The 20,791-nt window shown below is 33.9% G+C and overlaps 1 protein-coding gene across 1 annotated transcript in view; it reads right to left on the bottom strand.

Annotated features, from left to right (window-relative positions):
* LOC107725391 (caskin-1-like) overlaps positions 1-20,791 on the bottom strand; it is a 48,558-nt gene that overhangs the window by 20,693 nt on the left and 7,074 nt on the right. The window contains exons 2-6 of the mRNA XM_016534632.1: positions 6,428-6,479; positions 4,485-4,582; positions 3,800-3,945; positions 3,626-3,721; positions 1,199-1,320 (exon numbers count right to left, since the gene is read on the bottom strand). Of these exons, the coding sequence (XP_016390118.1) occupies positions 1,199-1,320; positions 3,626-3,721; positions 3,800-3,945; positions 4,485-4,582; positions 6,428-6,479 (514 nt within the window). The remainder of the gene's footprint in view (positions 1-1,198; positions 1,321-3,625; positions 3,722-3,799; positions 3,946-4,484; positions 4,583-6,427; positions 6,480-20,791) is intronic.

Genomic DNA, 20,791 nt, shown 5'->3' on the forward strand with positions numbered 1-20,791 from the left:
CCGAGCTGTAATGGCGTGCTCTATTCTGGAAAAGGGGCGGGGAGCAGCAGCTCATTTGCATTTAAAGAAACAGGCACGAAAAACAGCGTGTTTCTGCTTCCACCCAAAATAGCCATTCTCAAAATGATATAATAAATGATCTGTGGGGTATTTTGAGCTGAAACTTCACAGACACATTCTGGGGACACCAGAGACTTATATTACATAGTTTTTAAAAGATGTCTCTTAGGCTTACAAACAGTAATATAATAATGAAATATTATTAATATTAAAATAACTGTTTTCTATTTTAATAGAAAACTTCTTAATATTTTTGTGGAAATAATTTTTTTAAAATAATTTTCAGAATTCTTTGATGAAGAGAAAGTTTAACAAAACAGCTTTTGTGACAATGTAAAAGGCTTTACCGTCACTTTTGATCAAATTAATGTATCTTTGCGGAATTGAATGAGTCTTACTGAATCTCACCGAATTAATTACTTTCAAAAATAAATAAATAAAAAAATTACTGTAGTAATTTTTTAACTGTAGTGTATATACTGCATAAAATTATGTTCATATACAGAAGTCATTTGAGTCCAAATTGTGAAGAATTTCACAAAATCTTTCAAGATTGTAAAAATTACATTTAATAAAATATTTTAATTAAAATCAATATAAAGGCAGTACAACCAATTCTGTTATGATAAATACATAATAAAATACAATATAAATCATATTTATTTTCACATTAACTTTTCAAGACTTTCAGGAGGGAAATGTGTTTAATTATCATGACATGAAGGTAATGCCACAAATCTGAATTATAATTAAACCAGAATTATGAACATATATTTCCTATTTCTTCTTCTTTGGGTTTTGGGGTGAAATATGAGTCAGACTTTACCCATTTATATTTTTGTGAGATTCACCAAAAAATGGAAGGCATGGTAAGACAAGAATTCATGATATTAAAAATATAAATGATAAATTGTTCTAATCACCTCACTGGACAGTTTGAGATTTAAGTTCTAATAGATGGCAAATTACATGCGCAACATATGAGCATATGATTTATAATAATATGCTCACTTGAACTGTACCAGTAAAGATAGGTTGTATGCACGTAACCTTATTTGTAAGATGTAACCTAAAAGACGACTTCAGTGCATATGTGTAGCAATAAAGTGCAAAAGGGCAAAGTCCAGTGAGCACCTACTTGATGATCTCGATATGTCCATTCTTAGCCGCCAAATGGAGCGGACTGATGCCATTGGGATCGGAGGGCTTCGGTTCTAACATAGCAGCACACATGTTACTGTTCAGGAGCAACTGCACCAGCTGTAGAACACACAGAAAAGATACATGCATACTGCACAAACACAGCTTACATAGGTGTGTCATTTCTGTTTGATCTGCTATATATTCATTCTTTAGATATTTAAAGGGATAGTTCACCCAAAAATGAAAATTCTGTCATCATTTACTCACCCTCGTGTTGTTTCAAACCTTCTTTTTTCTGCTGAACATAAAATAAGATATTTTGGTAGTCAAATAGTTGTTGGTCTCCATTGTCTTCCATAGTATGGAAAAAATATGCTATGGAAGTTAATGGGGACCAGAAAACGACCAATATTCTTTAAAATATCTTCTTTTGTGTTCAGCAGAATACAAATTCAGACAGGTATGGAACAACTTGAGGATGAGTACATTTTTTGGGTGAACTGTGCCTTTGATCAGGAACAATACAGATTAATAATACATAGAAGCAATGTAAAATGTGCCATATTTAGCCAAGATAGCTCATTTTCATCTGTAGTCCCTGTGTAGGTTGATGTTAAAAGAAAAAAAACTGTATATACAGTAAATACACAATTATTATACTAAAATCCTTATAAATGTCTCAGAACAAAAAGTAGACTGAAGGAAAAAAAATTACTATAATGTCTATGTATATAAATATGTATATGTCCAAATAATGTTGCATTTAATAACCACCTAGATAACCACAGTAATTCAGATGGGCTTCACTTAAATATCTGTGTAGGAAAAGGGTACTGTTGCCCACAAAATCAAACCATTATGTGCAAAATAATGAATTTGTACCTCACACAGAATTTAAAAAAACTGCACCATATATTATACAATATATGACATCTTTTTATTTTATGCTGTTAAAAATGTTTTGTCAGTTAATGGTGCTGTAAATATATTTTTTTATGGAATAGCATGCAATAAAAGTCCTACTACCTGTGAGAAATCACACCTGTCTCTCTGACAGCTTTAAGCTCTGTCAACAGCAAAAAAGGGATTCGATCGCTATTGTTTAGCCAATCAGAAGACTTTGAGTCACTTTGACCTGTCAGTCACTCCGAGTGTTCGGATAAGCTGACATTCGGTTTGCTGACATGTTTTTGGAGCGAGATATTTTGAAGAGAGGGAGTGATCTAATTCAATATCTGAGTCAGGCTGGAAGTTAGCAAAACAGAACATTAGGCCTATATACGGCAACTTTCACACAAAAAAATCTGCCTTTTTTTAAGTGCAAGAAATTATTTGTCAATAAAACAAACATGAATGGTAAGGAATAGTTCCCGCAATGACTTACCCTCCAAACCCAGAAATGTATTTCTTCTAGAACACAAAAGGAGGCTTTCAAGCTTCAGACGGATGCCAAAACACCATAAAAGTATCATACACTCATAAATTCATACATGGACTCGTATATAGCGCAAGACCTCTAAAGCTGATAGATTTAAGTGAGGAACAGACTGAATTTAAAACCGTTTTCGATGGATCCAGACAACTTCCCTAGCTCTCTTTATTGTGTTCACATGAAAAGCAGTGATTCATTCACAAATGAATCATTCATTTAAGTAGAATCTTCTCAGTGAATCGGATCCCGTTCCCAAATGCGGACTGAATGCTTCATTCACAAATCAGACTGATTTAGTTCTCTGAATGATCTCAGGGAATTCAGTGATTCAGTTACAACGGTTAGCTGCTCACTGAGGTGAAGATCATCAGTAAATTACACAAAGTAAAGGTTCCAAAAGGGAGTTTTTGCTGTGATGCCAAAAGCATTTTTCTCAGTGTGAAAAATATTTGAATAATATGAAGAACATTTTCCCACTGTGAAGAACCTTTTTTGCAGTGGAAAGATTCCATGGATGTTAAAAGCCCTTCATGGGACCATAGATACCAATAAAGAACCCTTATTCTGAGTCAAGCTATCATATGACTTCAGATGATTTGAAATATAGTGCATATGGATTTATAACACATTTTTGGCTCTTTTAATATTTTGAAATAGCATCCAGTACCATTTAAAAAATTCCCTTGTCGTGTTCCATGGAAGAGAGAAAGATTTGAGGTTGAGCAAATGGTGACAGAATATTAATATTTGGAGAAATCGTCCCTTTTAAAAAAAAACAAGTTATAATAAACTGTTATGACAATCTCTTGTGCTCATTTGGATGCAGTGAAAACCGGGTTGTGAGTGAATAAGGGGTTTCCTGCATTTGGCTGAGAACGTGAGAAGAGGTGTAGTTCCCACAATCCCACAGGGGAGCACCGTTTCTCATCTATCTATCACAAACACCCCACGTACACGCAGACAGACACGCACGAACACAGCGTAACTGACCGTGACTCGTCCAAATTCACAGGCCAAGTCTAGAGGGGTTTTCCCAGCGTGGTCTCTGAGGCAGGGGTTCGACTGATGTTGGATCAGCATCTCGCTCTGAAAACACACAGAGTACAGTACAGTGAGTATGTGTGTGTGCAGCATGAGTCTAATTGTTTGTGTGTGTGTACTCACTCCTTCATAATGGCCGTGTTGTGATGAGAGGTGTAAAGGGATCTGGCCCTCATCTGATTGGCTGTTGACTGATGACCCCGCCTTGAGCAGCATTTTCATGGGCTCACACTTGCCCTGCCAAGCAGCGTAATGTAAGGGCCGCATCCCTTCAGAAAAAGGGAAGAGACAGAGTTAGAATGAGAGACATACACTCTACCATTCAAAAGTTTGGGGTCAGTAAGAAATGCATACTTTTATTCATCAAGTACACATTAAACTGATCAAAAGTGACAGTAAAAACATTTATAATGTTACAAAGATTATTATTTTGAATAAGTGTTGTTCTTTTAAACTTTTTATTTAATCAGAAACCCTGTAAAAATCACGTTTTCCACAAAAATATTATGCTGTGCAACAGTTTTCAACAAAACATGTTTCTTGAGCAGCATATCAGTATATGAGAATGATTTCTGAAGGATCACATGACACTGAAGACTGGAGTAATGATGCTGAAAATTCAGCTTTGCCATCACAGGAATGAATTTCATTTTAAAATATAATACAATAGTAAACAGTTATTTTAAGAAACAACAGTTTTGATAATTGATTAATCTGTGTATTAAGTAAATACTGTACATACAAGAGACAGTTACTACTAACTGGACTCAAAACATCTGCATGTGTATGTGGTGCTGTGTGTTTGTACCTTTCTGGTCTTTGATGTCTACGACGGCTTGCGACTCAAGCAACAGTGAAATCACCTCCACGTTACCATTAAGAGCAGCATGATGCAGGGCAGATAACCTATAAAACAAAAGCACACAAACACATAATGCGTTAACCATTTCTACTGACATTTAGAATCTGTATAGGTTTCTGGAGGGAAACCTGTGGAATAGATTTAAATATGGAAAGTATCGTTGTGAAAGTAACTGATTTACTGTACATTGAGAAAGACCAGAACATAGTGTCACATTTAAAACAAGAAGTCATTGTTACAATAGGAGTTATTGGGTGCAATTGTTAGAAATTAAATTAACCCACTGTATCTCAAATATGTATCGAAGCCCATTCCTGCCATATAAGAAAAAAGCCATACTTGTTTGGTAAATCATAATTATGACACAGAATGTCATAAATATGAGATAAAAAGTTGAGATTATGAGATAAAAAGTCTATTTTGACCGATGTCAAAATGATGACATAAATAGTATCTTATAATTCCAACTGTTTATGTCATAATTTCGACTAAGATATAATTACGACAAATTACAACAAAAATGTAAACTTTAAAAATGTAAAAATCTTTTAGCCTTTAGAAATACTGAGTGTTCAAAACAGAAGTAAAAGTGGGACCTACATTATAGGTATCTAAAATAAGTTAAATATTTTTTAATAAAATATATTGATTGCCTGTTGCACCAAAACACTCTGCAAGCTAGACATTTTGATGAAATAATAATCATTGCACATTTTAAAGATTTTTTTTTTTTTCAATTCAGTTATACATTTTTATTTCATAATGTAAGTAGAGATACAATTGCTCAAAACTTTAAAGCCATGATAAAATCTGGTACGGTAGCTGTCAGCAACAGTGTTAGCATCTGTCATTCATGTTAACGTCTAACCAACAACCAAGTTATTAGATAGATATTACTATGGATTCAAGACAACAGACATTCAGGCAGCAGAAGACAAAAATCAGATTTTCAAAATCTGTTTTTGATTAAATAACTGCCCTCAGTCACCTCTACTACACTCTAACTGGTAGCTGAATCATAAAGACCAAAAATATTAAAATTTTCTGTTGAACAACATGTATTCAACATGTATTTAAAATGCAAATAAATAAGGAAAAACGAGATGATGTGTAGAACTTGAAAGCAGAAACTGGGACTGAATCACAGGCACTATTATTCTGCAAAAAAATCTTTAGGTGTATCTGTGCGCATCTACTAATTACTAGGCCAGTTCTTATTATATGGTCAAAATATCTTCTTCAAAACAGCCTATATCTCCTCATAATACCCTAATCCTAATATCTCATTTCCAGCCCAAGTGCTTTCAGCCTCCAGCGTAACTTTTTAGAGAGTCCCTAATCGGACTTCATTGCAGCTCAACACTTCACTCCGATCCCTCACTGCTTAACTGAGCAGGAGGCTATGACCTACTTCCATGAGTAAGAGATTTTTCTCTGCCAGAGCCCCAAGCCACGTGTGTACACACACACACACACACACACACACACACTCACTCTCTCTCTCTTACTCTAATACACTGTAGCATTCTAATAACAACACACCTGTATTCTGCACTGTAGGAATCTTGAAAATTCATACAGTAAAAAAGTTCATTCAACATCATACCCGACTGTCCAGTAGATAATTTAGCCATGAGATGAAAACAGACTGTATGGTACTGACGTCACCAAGCACTCTTAGTTTTAAGACCACCTAACAGTCATTTGGGTAAATACAATTCACAATCCAATTGCTAATTAATACAAAGTCCTGATCTGTGTTACCTGGAAATATGTCACATTAAGTTGCAAATGCAGTTTCCTGTTGACTTTAATATAGGCAATGGCCGCTGAATAGTCCACATCAGCTGATCACTAATTGATAGAGCATGAGTATAAATGAACCTCACCCGTCTGTGTCCTGGAAATTCACATTCACTTTCTTAGCAGCACCCAGGAGCTCTGGAGGGAAAACAGAAAACAGGTTTTATTAGTTTTAATTATTATAATTGTAAGGAAAAATGTTTAATTAATTTGGCCAAACTGAGACATTTGTAAAACTAACAAAAAATTATTGATCAGACATAAAAGTAATGCAATGATTACATATGAAAAGTAAATATAGATGCTTTGTGTTTACTTTTAATACAAAATTGTAAAATAATAACAACAACAACAACAATACATGTTTAATTTTATTTATTTATTTATGTATTTAAATAAATAATAACTTATAATATGACTGGTCCTATTATAAATAGTAGTATAATTTACCAGTATAACAATATCATACTAGTAAATAGTATTATAGTAGTATAATATTGTTTCTTATGAAGTCTTCATATATATAGATTACATGTCAAACATTGTTAATTAATATCATTTAATGTTTCTGGAAATGCACCGAATGATGTGCAAATACACCAAATATCAGAAAATATACTAAATGTTTATAAATATTTCATGCTGAAAATGTACAAAAATCATATAAAAATACACATTAAGTTATATGAATATATTCCAATTTAAAATGCATTCTTAATTCCATTTTAAAGGGGTCATATGATGCGATTTCAATTTTTCCTTTCTCTTTTAAGTGTTACAAGCTCTTGGTGCATAAAGAAGATCTGTAAAGTTGCAAAGACTAAAGTCTCAAATCCAAAGAGATATTCTTTATCAAAGTTAAGAGTCAACCACGCCCTCCTAAAACGGCTCATTCTAACACGCCCAAGACATCTAACAATGTCAAGACATGACATGTCTACGTCACGATGTGGGAAGATTTGCATAACGCCGCCCAAATGTTCACGCAAAGAAAGAAGGCGTAACTTAAAAATATTTGGCTGCACAACTGTTGATAATTCTAATAATAAATCAGCATATTAGAATGATTTATCACAGCTCACCTCGCTTTTTCAGACCGATGAGTTTTGTAAAAATCGACGCGTTTCAGAAAGGCGGGGCATAGAGGAGAAACAATAATGTATAATGGAAAATAATGTGTTTTTTTTACTTTAAACCGCATAAACACATTTCATTACACCAAATACACAAAATAATGTTCTTTTTAGCAACATCATATGATGCCTTTAAGTGATTTCTTGCTTTGAAGCAGAACCCTAATTAGCAGGTATAAAATACTTCCCCACCATGTTCATATCAAGGTCTAAGGTCAAAGCGAGATTTGGATCAGTCACAGAGGGGATTCCTCTCAGTCAAAGCCAGCAGGTAGAATTTCCATTCATTAAACTCAAGCAAAACTGTTTAATCACAGCTGGTTATGAGCCACACAACCACAAATTACAAACCCACTGACAATCTTAATCAAAATCAAAGCTATGCATTAAATTCTGGGTGATATTTCCATCAAATGTCTATGGCTTGATATATTAATCTCCAGATGTATGCGTGTGTGTGTGTGTGTGTGTGTGTGTGTATGTGTGTTAAATGAAAGCAGTCCAGATGGCAGCCTTCTCAGAGTGTGAGACAAGCGATGGGGGTGTAGAGACAGAAATTTATAATGCAGGAAAATATCACAAAACGGTGAAATAAATAACCTGTATGTGTGTGTGTGCTGCTCATTTGACCTTAAAAACAGTCTTATTCTACTAAACATGCTTAAGAAGCTATTCATTATGCATAAATGATATTATTATTCATACTCGCTGATCACAGCCTAATCAATTATGCTTATGACTTGGTGAGGATGATGAATTAGTTAATTAATTTCCCTATTCAACATTATCTCTTGAAAACAGTAAATTAATAGATACGTAATTAGAGCACATTTAATATACAACAACTAATTAAGCATCTCATTTTGTACAAACACACTCCCAGACATTCTATCTAAGTCACCTTCAGAAACACTACGGAATAAAATGATAAAAACGCAAATGAGCATTTCCATGACAACTCAATGTCACTGTGATGCTAATTAGAGAATGTGACAGAAATGGCAACGCTCACCTGGAGTTGCTATGCAATGTCTCTCTAGTATCATGATAAATGAGGACGTTATGGGTAGAAACATACATTTTGTTTACATTCACAAACTGGCATCCATACAGTCGCACACCATGAGGTGTTTTGGAACTCGGTCATAATCCTTCCATGTGATAAATTATTCATACCATTATCACTGCACCCTCATTGGTGCCTGTTGCTATGGAAACCTTGACCTTAACCATGAGTCATGACAATAGCAATCGGTGTTGCCCAGCCCCTGCTCACGAGCACACAACATCTCCTGTGTTTCAAACATTCTTTAATACTCATCTTCCCCTTGGATCCTCTTTCAATGATGCATTCGGTTAATTCACAGCTTTATGCTCAAAAAGACCCAGCTGGAGTGTTTCAGAGTGTCTAAGACTTGGAAATCTACAAGAGGTTAAAGGTTAAGATGATATAATCCATCATCTGCCATGGAAAAATGCAGAAATCAAATTTTTGTTCATAAGCATAACAAGACTTCTCCCTAAGCGATGCTCAAAAAGTACAGAAATCCCTGGCATTTTGTTGCCATACAGTTTATGGTCTAGCTTTTAAAGGATTCGGTCACCCAAAAATGAAAATCTTGACTTCATTTACTTACCCATGCTGTTCCAAACTGAGAGGAACACAAAATGAGAAGTTTAGCAGAATGTCTGAGCTGCTCCCTTCCTTAAAAGAGACCTATTATGCCCCTTTTTACAAGATGTAATATAAGTCTCAGGTGTCCCTAGATTGTATCTGTGAAGTTTCAGCTCAAAATACAGATCATTTATTATATAATTTCAAATGCCTATTTTGAGTGGAAGCAGAAACATGCTGTTTTCATTCATGTCTATTTAAATGCAAATGAGCTGCTGCTCCCTGCTAGTGATGGGAAGATCAGATCATTTTACCGACTCGGATCTTTAAATCTCATTCATCAAAATGAACAAATCTTTTTTTTTTTAAAGTCATTTCCTTCACTTCAGCAGAATATTATTAAGATGTTACATGTTAAAGGCAGAGTAAGCGATTTCTGGTAGCCAATGTTGATATTTGAAATCACCAAAACAAACACGCCCCTACCCCAAAAGGGTCTTGCCCCTATTTTGATAGCTCCGCCCCACATATACGTACGCAACCCAGGCAACGATTAGTATAGCCAAATTTCACAACACATTAACTTGCGCGTTGTTTAGAATAAGACAATGCAATAAAACTATAATGCAGCCAAGGCCAAATTATGAGAAGAAGAAAAAAAAGATTAATTTATTGTTTCAGGTTATGCAGTTTGTTAGTTTTTCTCACCACCCGATCTGTATAGTTCGTTCTTTTGTCACATCACATCCCCATAAAATGAAGCTATGCAGTCTGTGCCGGAAACAGAATTGATTAGATAATTTCTCAGGTTCGAGCCATTCCGTTTCCATTTACAACAAACACAAACATTACATATTATTAACTGTATTCTGTTATTATATGTAGGTATCTTTGCTTTATCAAAGGGATTTTTCCTCATCATACGGATAAAGTTTAAAGCCTCTGTATTAAAACATTCAATGTTAACTATCATGACAGAAATTCACAAATGTATAAATTGTAAGAAATAAAAAAGCTACACATCACATAATTGTAAACGTGTGTGTAAGGAAGGTTGGGAATTATTAACAAATTTCTGTATCCAATACTGCTGTCACATCACAAAAGAATGAACGAATCAGACCCGAAGATTCGAGAGGTGCACTAACATTTCTCCTTCCTATACAGACTGCATAGGGTCCATGGGGCTGTCACGGGATGAACGAACGACTCGAACCCAAACCCGAAGGCTCGAGAGGTGGACTAATTATTTCTGTTTCCTGTAAAGAACCAACAGGATGTTGCACATGCATGGTCAACATGAAATGAACAAATCCCTCGCTGAGACGACTCCATGTTCCCAAGTCATTTTGAAGATTAGTTCAAATTGAATGAATCATTCATGAACAACACATCACTACTCCCTGCCCCCTTTCCAGAATAGGGCTGTGCATTTACAGCCTGTTCCTCAGATAATCTGCTAAAAAAAACTGTTTGGTTTTGATTATTATGTCTATTACGCTGAAATCATGTGTTTTAAAGCCATATTAGTTTAAACATCTGATATATGGTTTTCTGAGCACACACATCTGAAGAGAAAGTAGCTGTCACACGGCATGTGAGTACTGATAAGTATCTTTCATGTAAATCTCTTTCATGTCTTATTGCGCTTAAACTGTCAAATACACACAAGTTTATGTTAAAAACACACACAAGTTACAAAAGCACAGTCGGTTATGTCTGTGAAGGTAAACAGCTGGAAAAGAAATCGCATGTTTATATTAGATCTGTGTATTAAGTAACAGCAGTATAATATACAGTACCTGTACTGCTGTCTATGCTGATAATATGACCCAAACAAAATGAAACCTTTTCTTACTTGAATGCTGCTTTTAAATGCTCTAGCGTGACGATAAACATGGCAGATTGTGTGCGACTCACTCAGGGCGGGGTCTCTGCTAATACGGCATTGTCTGTCAACAGTCGTGGGCGGGGTTTGTGCAAAGTGACATCACATTGTACAGATTCTGCAAACGGTTTGTTCTGAGACACTGCTTATGATTTATGGGGATTAAAAAAACGAGCGGGTGGATTTTTATCATTATAGGGTGGTTGTGTATACACTGCCAACACACATTTATGTTCAAACAACATGTAAAAGTGAATTTCGCATAATAGGTGCCCTTTAAAGGATTAGGTCACCCAAAAATGAAAATCATTACATCATTTACTTGCCCATGTTGTTCCAAAATGAGAGGAACCCAAAATAAGAAGTTTAGCAGAATGTCTGAGCTGCTCTCTTCCTTGAAATGAAAGCGAATGAGGACCAGATGTTGTCAAGCGCCATAAAAGTAGTTTGTATGACTTGTGCACTCAATTCTAAGTCTTCTGCATTCATAGGATAGCTGAGTGTGTGTGAAACAGACTGAAATTTCACAAGTTATTTCACTAAATCCTGTCTTGAAATCTTGCTCGACATCCATGGTCACCATTCACTTTCATTGCTTTGAAACATATTGTATAAAGCGCTATAGAAATAATGGTGAATTCACTTGATATTCATGATTTTAGGTTAGATTAAGACCATTTTAGTCTTAAATATGATGTGAGATTCACCCTTAAAAACAAAGAACAGCACTCTCATTCTCTAATTTTTATGAATGTAATTCTTAATTATTAAATAATTAAATTAATTTAAATAAAAAAATACATAAAAAATTAAATATTAAATAAAATAAAATAGTAATGAGAATCTAATGCAAAAATGGTCTTTCCTAATATTTCCTCATGCAAAATATATCTTTTAAGTCCTTTACCCCTTCCCATTTGACCATCTCCTCTATCTTTGACAAAAATCACCTGTAGCATGGAGATTTCATCATTTCGTGCAACAAATAGTGAACAGAATGTAAATGCCCTCATTGCCCTCTATTAATGGTGAAGAAGCAGTATTCCTTTTTTTTTTAAATAAATTAGGCAAAGTTAGGCTGTGGGCCATATTAACCATATGGCTAATTGGGCACACGCCCAAAAAACACCAAGCATGGCCACACAACATCCACAGGACAGTCATTATTTTTGCATTTACAACTGCTGCTGCTAGTTACACAAAAAATGGCACACTTCACTTTCAAAATGCACTGTTTTTGTGTAGCGTATTCTTGACTTTCTAGACAAACTCTTGCGCTGCATGACAGCACTGAAGTTAATTACCAAGGGTCTCGCCTCTTGTTAACATTCAGGGGCTATTGTGCTTAATATAGTCTGCTGGTCTCTAGGACTTAAGAAAAGAGGATAATCGTTGAACTAAAGCAGTTTTAAAGCCCCTACATTGTACTTCATTCTGTTGGTAATTAAGTAATCAATTTATCGACAGCCCATGACACAGATGCCTAGACAAGCAAGTGACTGACATCAGCTCCACAATCGCAGATAGATTCTTAATCAGATACACCGCCCTACAGGCGCTAACTACTGTAGATCCAAATGACAGTAATGTATCAGTATATTGATAATTCACTGTAATTCATCTGGTGTTGCTTACAATAGGAACATTATGGATAACTGCTCATCAGGCAGGATTTACTTAGGACAGAGCTCAGAGAGCATAATTCTTTGGAAGTCCCCATTCCTGCAAAAAAAAAAAAAAAAAACAGTAAAAAAGGTAATTGTGACTTTTTATCTAACAATTCTGACTTTCTTGCAATATAGAGTAAAAAAAACTCAGAATTTGGTCTTTTTTTCTCGCAAATCTGAGTATAGAACATTGTTTGTTTGTTTATTTGTTTCCCACATGGAATTAAAAAGGTAATTTCAATGTTTTATCTCACAATTCCAACCTTTTTTCTTGCAATTGTATTTATACAGTATGTCACAATTCTGACTTTTCTTCTCATATTTGCAAGAAAAAAAGTCACAATTGTGAGATATAAACAATTGCAAGAAAAAAAGTCAAAACTGTGAGATATAAATTCAAAATTGCAAGAACAAAAGTCTGAATTGTGAGATATAAACTCATAATTGAAAAAAAATTGTGAGATAAACTTCAGAATTGCAAAAAAAAAGACTGAATTGTGAGTTATAAGATGACATAATTTTCATATTTAGGTGGACTATTTCTTTACATTGGGAAAAGGCTGTGTTAAACATTTCATACTAATGTACATAATACCTAATGTGACAGATACCAGTTTTTTACAGGATTTAACTATTATAACTGGTTTCTTGAAAGTGATATAGTGCTTGTTGGGGGTATAAAGATCTTTTCATACAGAAAACATGCTGATTCTCCCTTTTTCTATTAAACTCTCAGAATAAAAAAAATATAAAATTATGATTTTTTTTTTTCATGTTTGAAAACCTCAGAGTGGAGAAAAGCTCCACTGAATACTCAAGGACCTCGGAATGTTCAACATTCCGGTCAGATGCAACATTAATCTGTCAAGCTCTATGATATTGATGCTGGACCTCGGGATGGGGTTAACGCAGAACATGACTTACTGAGCTTCAAATCCCCCGCGGGGACGGGCTGAGACTTATCCAGCCTTATCACTGGTTATGAAGATACTGAAGGATACAACACAAGTTCAGTACAAAAGAGATGACAAGAGCTGCAAACCTTTAACGCAACTGACACTGAGGTTAATATTCCCAATTCAGGAATTAGATTAACGCGTCTCAATGTACTCCCCCAAGAGGAAATGTAAAAGGAGTATCATTTATAGCAGTGGATAAGGTTCATTCTGGAGACGTGATATGTTTCATGGGTGCACACACCTGTACATTTCATAACAAAATCAAAAGGAAGAAAAAAAATGATATTTTGCCTAAAGAAAATAAAACCAGCAAGATTTTTTACATTGTGCCACCATTTTCATGACAACAAAACCTCAATAGTCATTACTGTAATACAAAATAAATAAACAAACAAATACAAATTCGTCCACATTAATGAAATGCTACCAAAATGCCATTGTTTCAGTTGTATTTATACACAAATATACTAATTTATTTGCATTTTCATGCAAAATATAATCTAATTTTTTCCCATTTTAGACTGAAATGTGATGTGAGATTCACCATTGAAAACAAAGCATGGCACTAATGTAATGCTAAAAAATATATATGTTATTTCAGTTGTATTCAAATTAAATTAAATTACATTTTAAATGAAATTAAATTAAATTAAATGAGAAATGGTTTACAAATACTTTCTTAATACAAAGTATATTCCTTATTTTAGACTGAAATGTGATGTAAGATTCACCTTTAAAAACAAAGATCAGCACTTAATATTAAATTAAATTAAATTAAATTAAATTAAATTAAATTAAAATAAATTAAATTAAATTAAATTAAATTAAATTAAATTAAATTAAATTAAATTAAATTAAATTAAATTAAATTAAATTAAATTAAATTAAATTAAATTAAATTAAATTAAATTAAAATAAATGAAAATCTAATGAAAAATAATCTTACAAATGTTTATTTTATGTAAAATATAATGTATTTTCTTCCTCATTTTAGACAGAAATTTTTATTTAATTCAGAAAGCACATACATAACAATGGAATTCCACCATGCCTGTTTTTTTAAAGGAAGTAATTTAATCTCTCAGCTCTGAAACATAATCTGGGACAAGCACAGTAATCTGAACACACACACGCGCACACACACATCATCTCCCTCCCCCCATTCTCATGCTTTGACCCACAGCTATAATTATAGATATTTAATGATTATCATTTTAAAATGACCCGAAAGCATGAGTGCTATAAGTGGGCAGAACTGCAAAAAAACGTGCTGAACATATACTGCCACACTTACCACTAAACTTCTTTTGAATTCTGTGTTATATTTGGTTCTTTGTGTCACAGCAAATGTACCATGGTCTTTTCAATACCACCAAAAAAGACTAGTGTGCACTGCATATTTACACACACTCTTACACAAACCCTCAGCATCATCTAACTGTGTGCAGTTTAAAACAGCCATGGCCTGAAGCTTGAGCAAGCTGACTGTGAAAAGAAAATGAGAGAGAGAGAGAGAAACATGGAGAGAACAACAATTTTCTTCCACTAGTTTGGTCTCACGTGCCATACACGTGAGTGTCAGTTTCACACTAGACTCTAAAAATATATATGAGGGAACCCATAGAAAAGAAAAATCACAAAGGAGTTTTTTAATATTTCCAATGTTTCTCCTAGACGGCAATGAGATTAAATGGAGACTTGAGTGAAAACCTTTCTTCTGAAATGGGGGGGGACCTGTAATCTACAAGCCTTATACTATATGTCTCATCATAAAAGCCACAAAGTTGCAAAAAAGCTCACATACTATGAACATGAAAAAAGACAACAAAAATGCGAATGCATTAAAGCTGAAAAACAGCTTTACTGAGGAACAGCAAACATTTTAGCCGCAACATGACCTTCTTCAGTGTCTAATTGTTTCATCTTAGACAAAGTTCTATCTCATATATGTAAAGTTTTTGTCCTAACTACTCATGATGTATTGTGAGAGGACATTTTGTCAATTGCTTAGTTTTTATTTCTGTGGTGTTGTCCTGAATGGCCCCGCCCACCGAAAAATCTCATTGGTCCAAAATTCCTTTCCACTCTATATACGACAATCAGGTTCCGGGTGTAAAATTTCCACTTATAGGGGAACATTATTTTAACGTATTTTTTAAATATTCGTGTTTAACAGTGGAATTCTTCGCGAAAAACTACACTACCCATGATCCTGCAAAGAATCGTGGCGAACAAATGGCGGCAAAATGAAGCTTTGCGAATCTCTCAAACTAATTATACATTTGTGTGTATGTAATGAACAAAAAATATATGGTTTCTATACATATAATCAACAGTTTTATATTTTGCCACCATTTTTTTTTTGTATCATTCACAATACCTCATAGTTCTTTCCGTCATAAAAGACGTTAAGTATAGCTTGTCATTTTGTATGATTTTCAAATACTTTTTTGCTTCAAATTAAAGTTTGTAATGTTGTGAGCCACCTCATGGTTTGGTTTGTTTCACAGCTTATAACTCTTTAACAAAGACTTTTTAAATATCTCTTTGGGAAAAATGAACTGGAAACATGCTTCCAGAGACAAGGCTGATGGGAAAGAGAGCGGGCAATGTTGCACTCTATTAAACATTAAATATATGTTGATTGGCTGTGATTGTCACATACTACTTGTATTTCACAGTGCTGTTGAAAGTGCACCGCAATAAAGGCACAATTAATATAACTAACTTTAAATTTAACAACAAGAAAAGGCAGCCTCAGATCTGGAGTTTTAGCAGGATAGCATGGATGCGAAAAACAATCAGAAAATTATTTTTAGACCTCAAATACTGTTTCACAAGCAATATCACAATATTTTAAGTATAAAATGATTTGAACTATGAAATGAAATGAAATACACTACAGGTCAAAAACTTGGAATAATTAAAATGTTGTTGTTCATTTGAAAAAAAGTCTCTTATGCTCATCAAAGTTGTATTTATTTGATCAAAACAATAGCAAAAGCTATAATATTGTGAAATATGATCACAATTTAAAATAGCTGGTTTCTATTTTAATATATTCAAATCAGCATATTAGAAGGATTTCTGAAGGATCATGTGACACTGAAAAAAGTTCAGCTTTGCCATCATAGGAATAAATTACTTCTTGAAATATATTAAAATAGAAAAAAAATTGATGGAGAAGCACCTGTTTATATACTCTTTGTGTGCGGATTATTTAAACATGCTCTCTATGTTCTTGTTTGGACTCATTATTATCTAAACAATCATAATCATATTTATAATATCCTTACGTTTTTTGAGAGACAATGTAAGCTGAGGAAAAAATGATAATTGTGTTGAAATTATGTTTGTAGGAGGTTATGAAGTACTTTCATGCTGTGCTTTGTCGGCGTTTCTTCATACCAAAATCATCTAACAAAACTGAGTCCTATGAAGTCAGCATCAAATGGAAAAGTTTCATCCAAACCGGAAAATTCTGTCATCATGTTGTTCCAAACCTATATGACTTTGTTTCTTCCATTAAAGACGAAAAGAGAACCAGACCGTTGATGCAGCTCTTAGGTTACAGCTATAAAAAGGGACACTAAGTTTCAGCACACTACTTAATATTTTTACTCTGCCCCAGTAAACACGTACAATAACTTGTACTGTATAAACTGAATATTTATGGAAGACTCCAAACAGGAGTTATGGTTGGAATAAAAAGCAGACTGATTGATTTACATCAGTAAACGCATGTTTTACCTTACAGGCTTCAGTCCTTCAGACATATATGATGATGATGACATTTACAATTGTTAACAAGAGCAAGAACACTGTGAATAACTGACTTATTAGCGGCTCTTCAACACAAACCCAATCTAAAAAGCGCACACCTCCAAGTTGTGCATGTCACATAATATATAATCATAATGTGATTTCTTTTTTGTTTATGTATATATTTATACCTCCATAATTAATTTTAAATACAGATTCTGAATGATATTTACATATAAAAACAACTATAATGTTCAACATATTGTATTTCAATGGAAATGGAAAGAATTATTATGGATCATGGACTGGTAATTTGGCCGAAGAGTGATGGGTTGATGTTAAAAAAGTCTTGATGGATTTGTTTCTTACAAACATGCAGCTTTTCGCTTCGCATGATATTAATTGACTGGAGTGGTGTGGATTACTTGTGGATTATTGTGTGATGTTTTTATCAGCTGCTTGGACTCTCATTCTGACGGCACCCATTCACTGCAGAGGATCCATTGGTGTGAAAAAATTAAATTTTCAGCTAATTTTATTTTTGGGGTGAACTATTCCTTTAAATGTTTACTTAAATACATGTTTGGAACAACATGAGGATGAGTAAATGATGAGAGAATGTTTACTTTGTGTCAACTGTTCCTTTAAGAAAATAACAGATGTATATTTTCAGATATTGTTCTTTTCCCGAGCCCAGAATAAACCCACGACAGCTTTGTAAAATGACACAAGCGGAACCAGCGTCCGGTTACATAAAACACACAAGCTTTTATTAAGCTGTTATCCCAGAGTTACCATTTTTGTATACCAAGTAGTAATAACTTTGATATTTAACAGATTTAATGAATGAATGAATGAATGAATACCTACAGTTACTATTTATGTATAACCAGTAGTATTTGAAATAACTTTGATATAACAAATTTAATAAGTATATTAATTAATTAATACAAGTACCATTTTTGTATACCCAGTAGTATTTAAAATAACAGTGAGATTTAACAGATTTAATAAATAAATAAATAAATGAACAAATAAAAAATATCTACAAATATGAACCTAGAAGTATCTACCTAGAAGTATCTGAAATAACCATGAGATATACCCAGTGCTATATGAAGTAACGTTGATATTTAACAGAATCAATCAATCAATCAATCAATCAATCATGATCGTGTCCAACCAATCAATCATACAATTTACTTAGCAAGTGTATCAAGTCAATAGAAGAAAAAAAATTTGTTTTGACTGCTTGTCATGTCCCTGAAGGATAAGCAAAAAAATGAAAAATAATAAAATACATCTGCCAACAAATGCTTGATTTTACCAGTCATAACTTGTGAATTACAGTAGAAGTTTAGACAAGGCAATGATGATGATATATATATATATATATATATATATTAGAACAAAAACACTGATACACAGAACAATGACAATGCACAAGGACTCACAGAGGTTAAGCACCCTTCTCAAGGACACAAGGGCTCTGGTCAAAGGAAATGGCCTGCGCAGGAATCTGTGTCACCCTGTTAAGAGCGCAGGTCCGTCCTGCAGCACCGCACACACTTGGCCTTGTACATACAGATGAATCTTCAGCGTTCACATTTTCAGCTCCACATTTGGCCTCATGTCCAATAAAACCTCCTTGTCTGGGAAAATTACGGCCCAACCAATCAGTGTCAGCTGTAACTGGGGACGGATCAGCTCGAGTTTACAATGCGAAGATCTGACAATGAAAACGACAAAACCACCGCTGAGGAAGCCATCGTAAAACCTACTTTAGCACTGGGTTTTACAGATCCGACAGTTATGAAAGCATGAAATGAGCGGGATTAAAACATTAAACATAAATCTTGCTGGATGCAAGTAATTCAACTGCTGCGAAACAATCTCGCTCCATCTTCTGATTTGAACTACTTTTCAAGGTCAGACAGCATTCAAGGGACCAAAAAAAAAACATAAAAGTTCTCAGGAAATGTTTGAATAAATAAGGTTAACTCATAACCTGTGGCCTTACAACTAAACATCAACTATTTCCACTAAATAACCACACTAATAAAAACACATACCAATAGGGAATGTCAGTGCTAAAAAAAAGAAATGTTGTTGGATTTACTTTGAAACAATTTTAACTAGTACTTTTTAAAAAGTAAACAAAAATTGCTAGTAAAATTTTCGATTTGAAAAATATTTTTCCAATGTACAATTACAGCATTTTATTAATATTTTGAATTAGCTTATATTTCATAGCATAAAAAGTTTTCATTTTATTTTTAGTTTAAGTTTCATTCGGTTTTTTTTTATATGAGCTTTTATCATTTTGATTAGTTTTTGGTTTTTGATATGTCTAATTATTTTTATTAATCATTATTATTTAAGTTTTAACACTTAATTTCCGTTCATTGCCAAAGCAACATTTTAGTTTTTCATGTAATATTTATTTAAGCTTTATGTCAGTTAACAAAAGCATTTTTTTATAGTTTTAGCTTTAGTTGCAATAATAACACTGATCTTAAAGTTTTGAGTTTTTTTAAACTTCAAAATACAAACATAAATCATTTTAGTTCCATTAATATGGAGTAAACAATTTCAAAATGATTAATTCTGATGGTTACACATCTGTAGTAGGCACAATGTGAGGGTTGAATGCAAATAATGTAAATGTACTATAGTCTCCATTGAGTTGAATTACTGTAGGGCTTTTCCGATATATATTCCCTAAATGTGAGATACGCTTACAAAAAGTCCTGTCTATAAAGTTCTGCATGATGCATGTATTCTCCTTTGGGGTGAGCTAAATGGTATTTCCTTCTCTGTCTTTCCCTCCCTCTTCCTTTTTCTGTGAGTGCATTGATGTTCATTGCTGGTTGAGCTGATGTGTTCTGGCATTTTCTTTTCGCTGGTTTGGGAATGTCCTGCTCACACCATACAGGATGACTAGAAAACACACACACACACACACACACACACACAGTGCAGAAATGAGGCCCTGTGAGGAGGCACAGTTGCAGAAAAACAGATACACATGAATGAGGTACATTCATGTTAAGAAATGTAACTGTAGTTTGAGTATCTATAAATCTTTAACACAATGCCTGCTCCTGTTTCACATAATCATACAGTAGGTGTCAATTTGTCCCACAACAATGGGGATTTATCTGATACAGAGGAAACATTTCCAATTGTCAAGCTTAGGTTTCATTTTGTTTATGCATGGTGAGTCAGTGCTGGAATTTGTTATTTGTAAGATTTTGCCGAGTGCTCAATGAGGTTGTTATCAGTAGCAGAAAGCATCAGCTTTTTTCCCCTGCATCTCGCTATCTATTGTACTAAAATCACAACACAAAATTCAAACAAATGTGCCGCCACTCCTGATATACATCCACTGATGTACAATTGTGATTTTGGTTCATTAAAACAGAA

This window comes from Sinocyclocheilus rhinocerous, unplaced genomic scaffold (assembly GCF_001515625.1).
Source record: "Sinocyclocheilus rhinocerous isolate Xijiao unplaced genomic scaffold, SAMN03320098_v1.1 scaffold1386, whole genome shotgun sequence".
NCBI lineage: Eukaryota > Metazoa > Chordata > Actinopteri > Cypriniformes > Cyprinidae > Sinocyclocheilus > Sinocyclocheilus rhinocerous.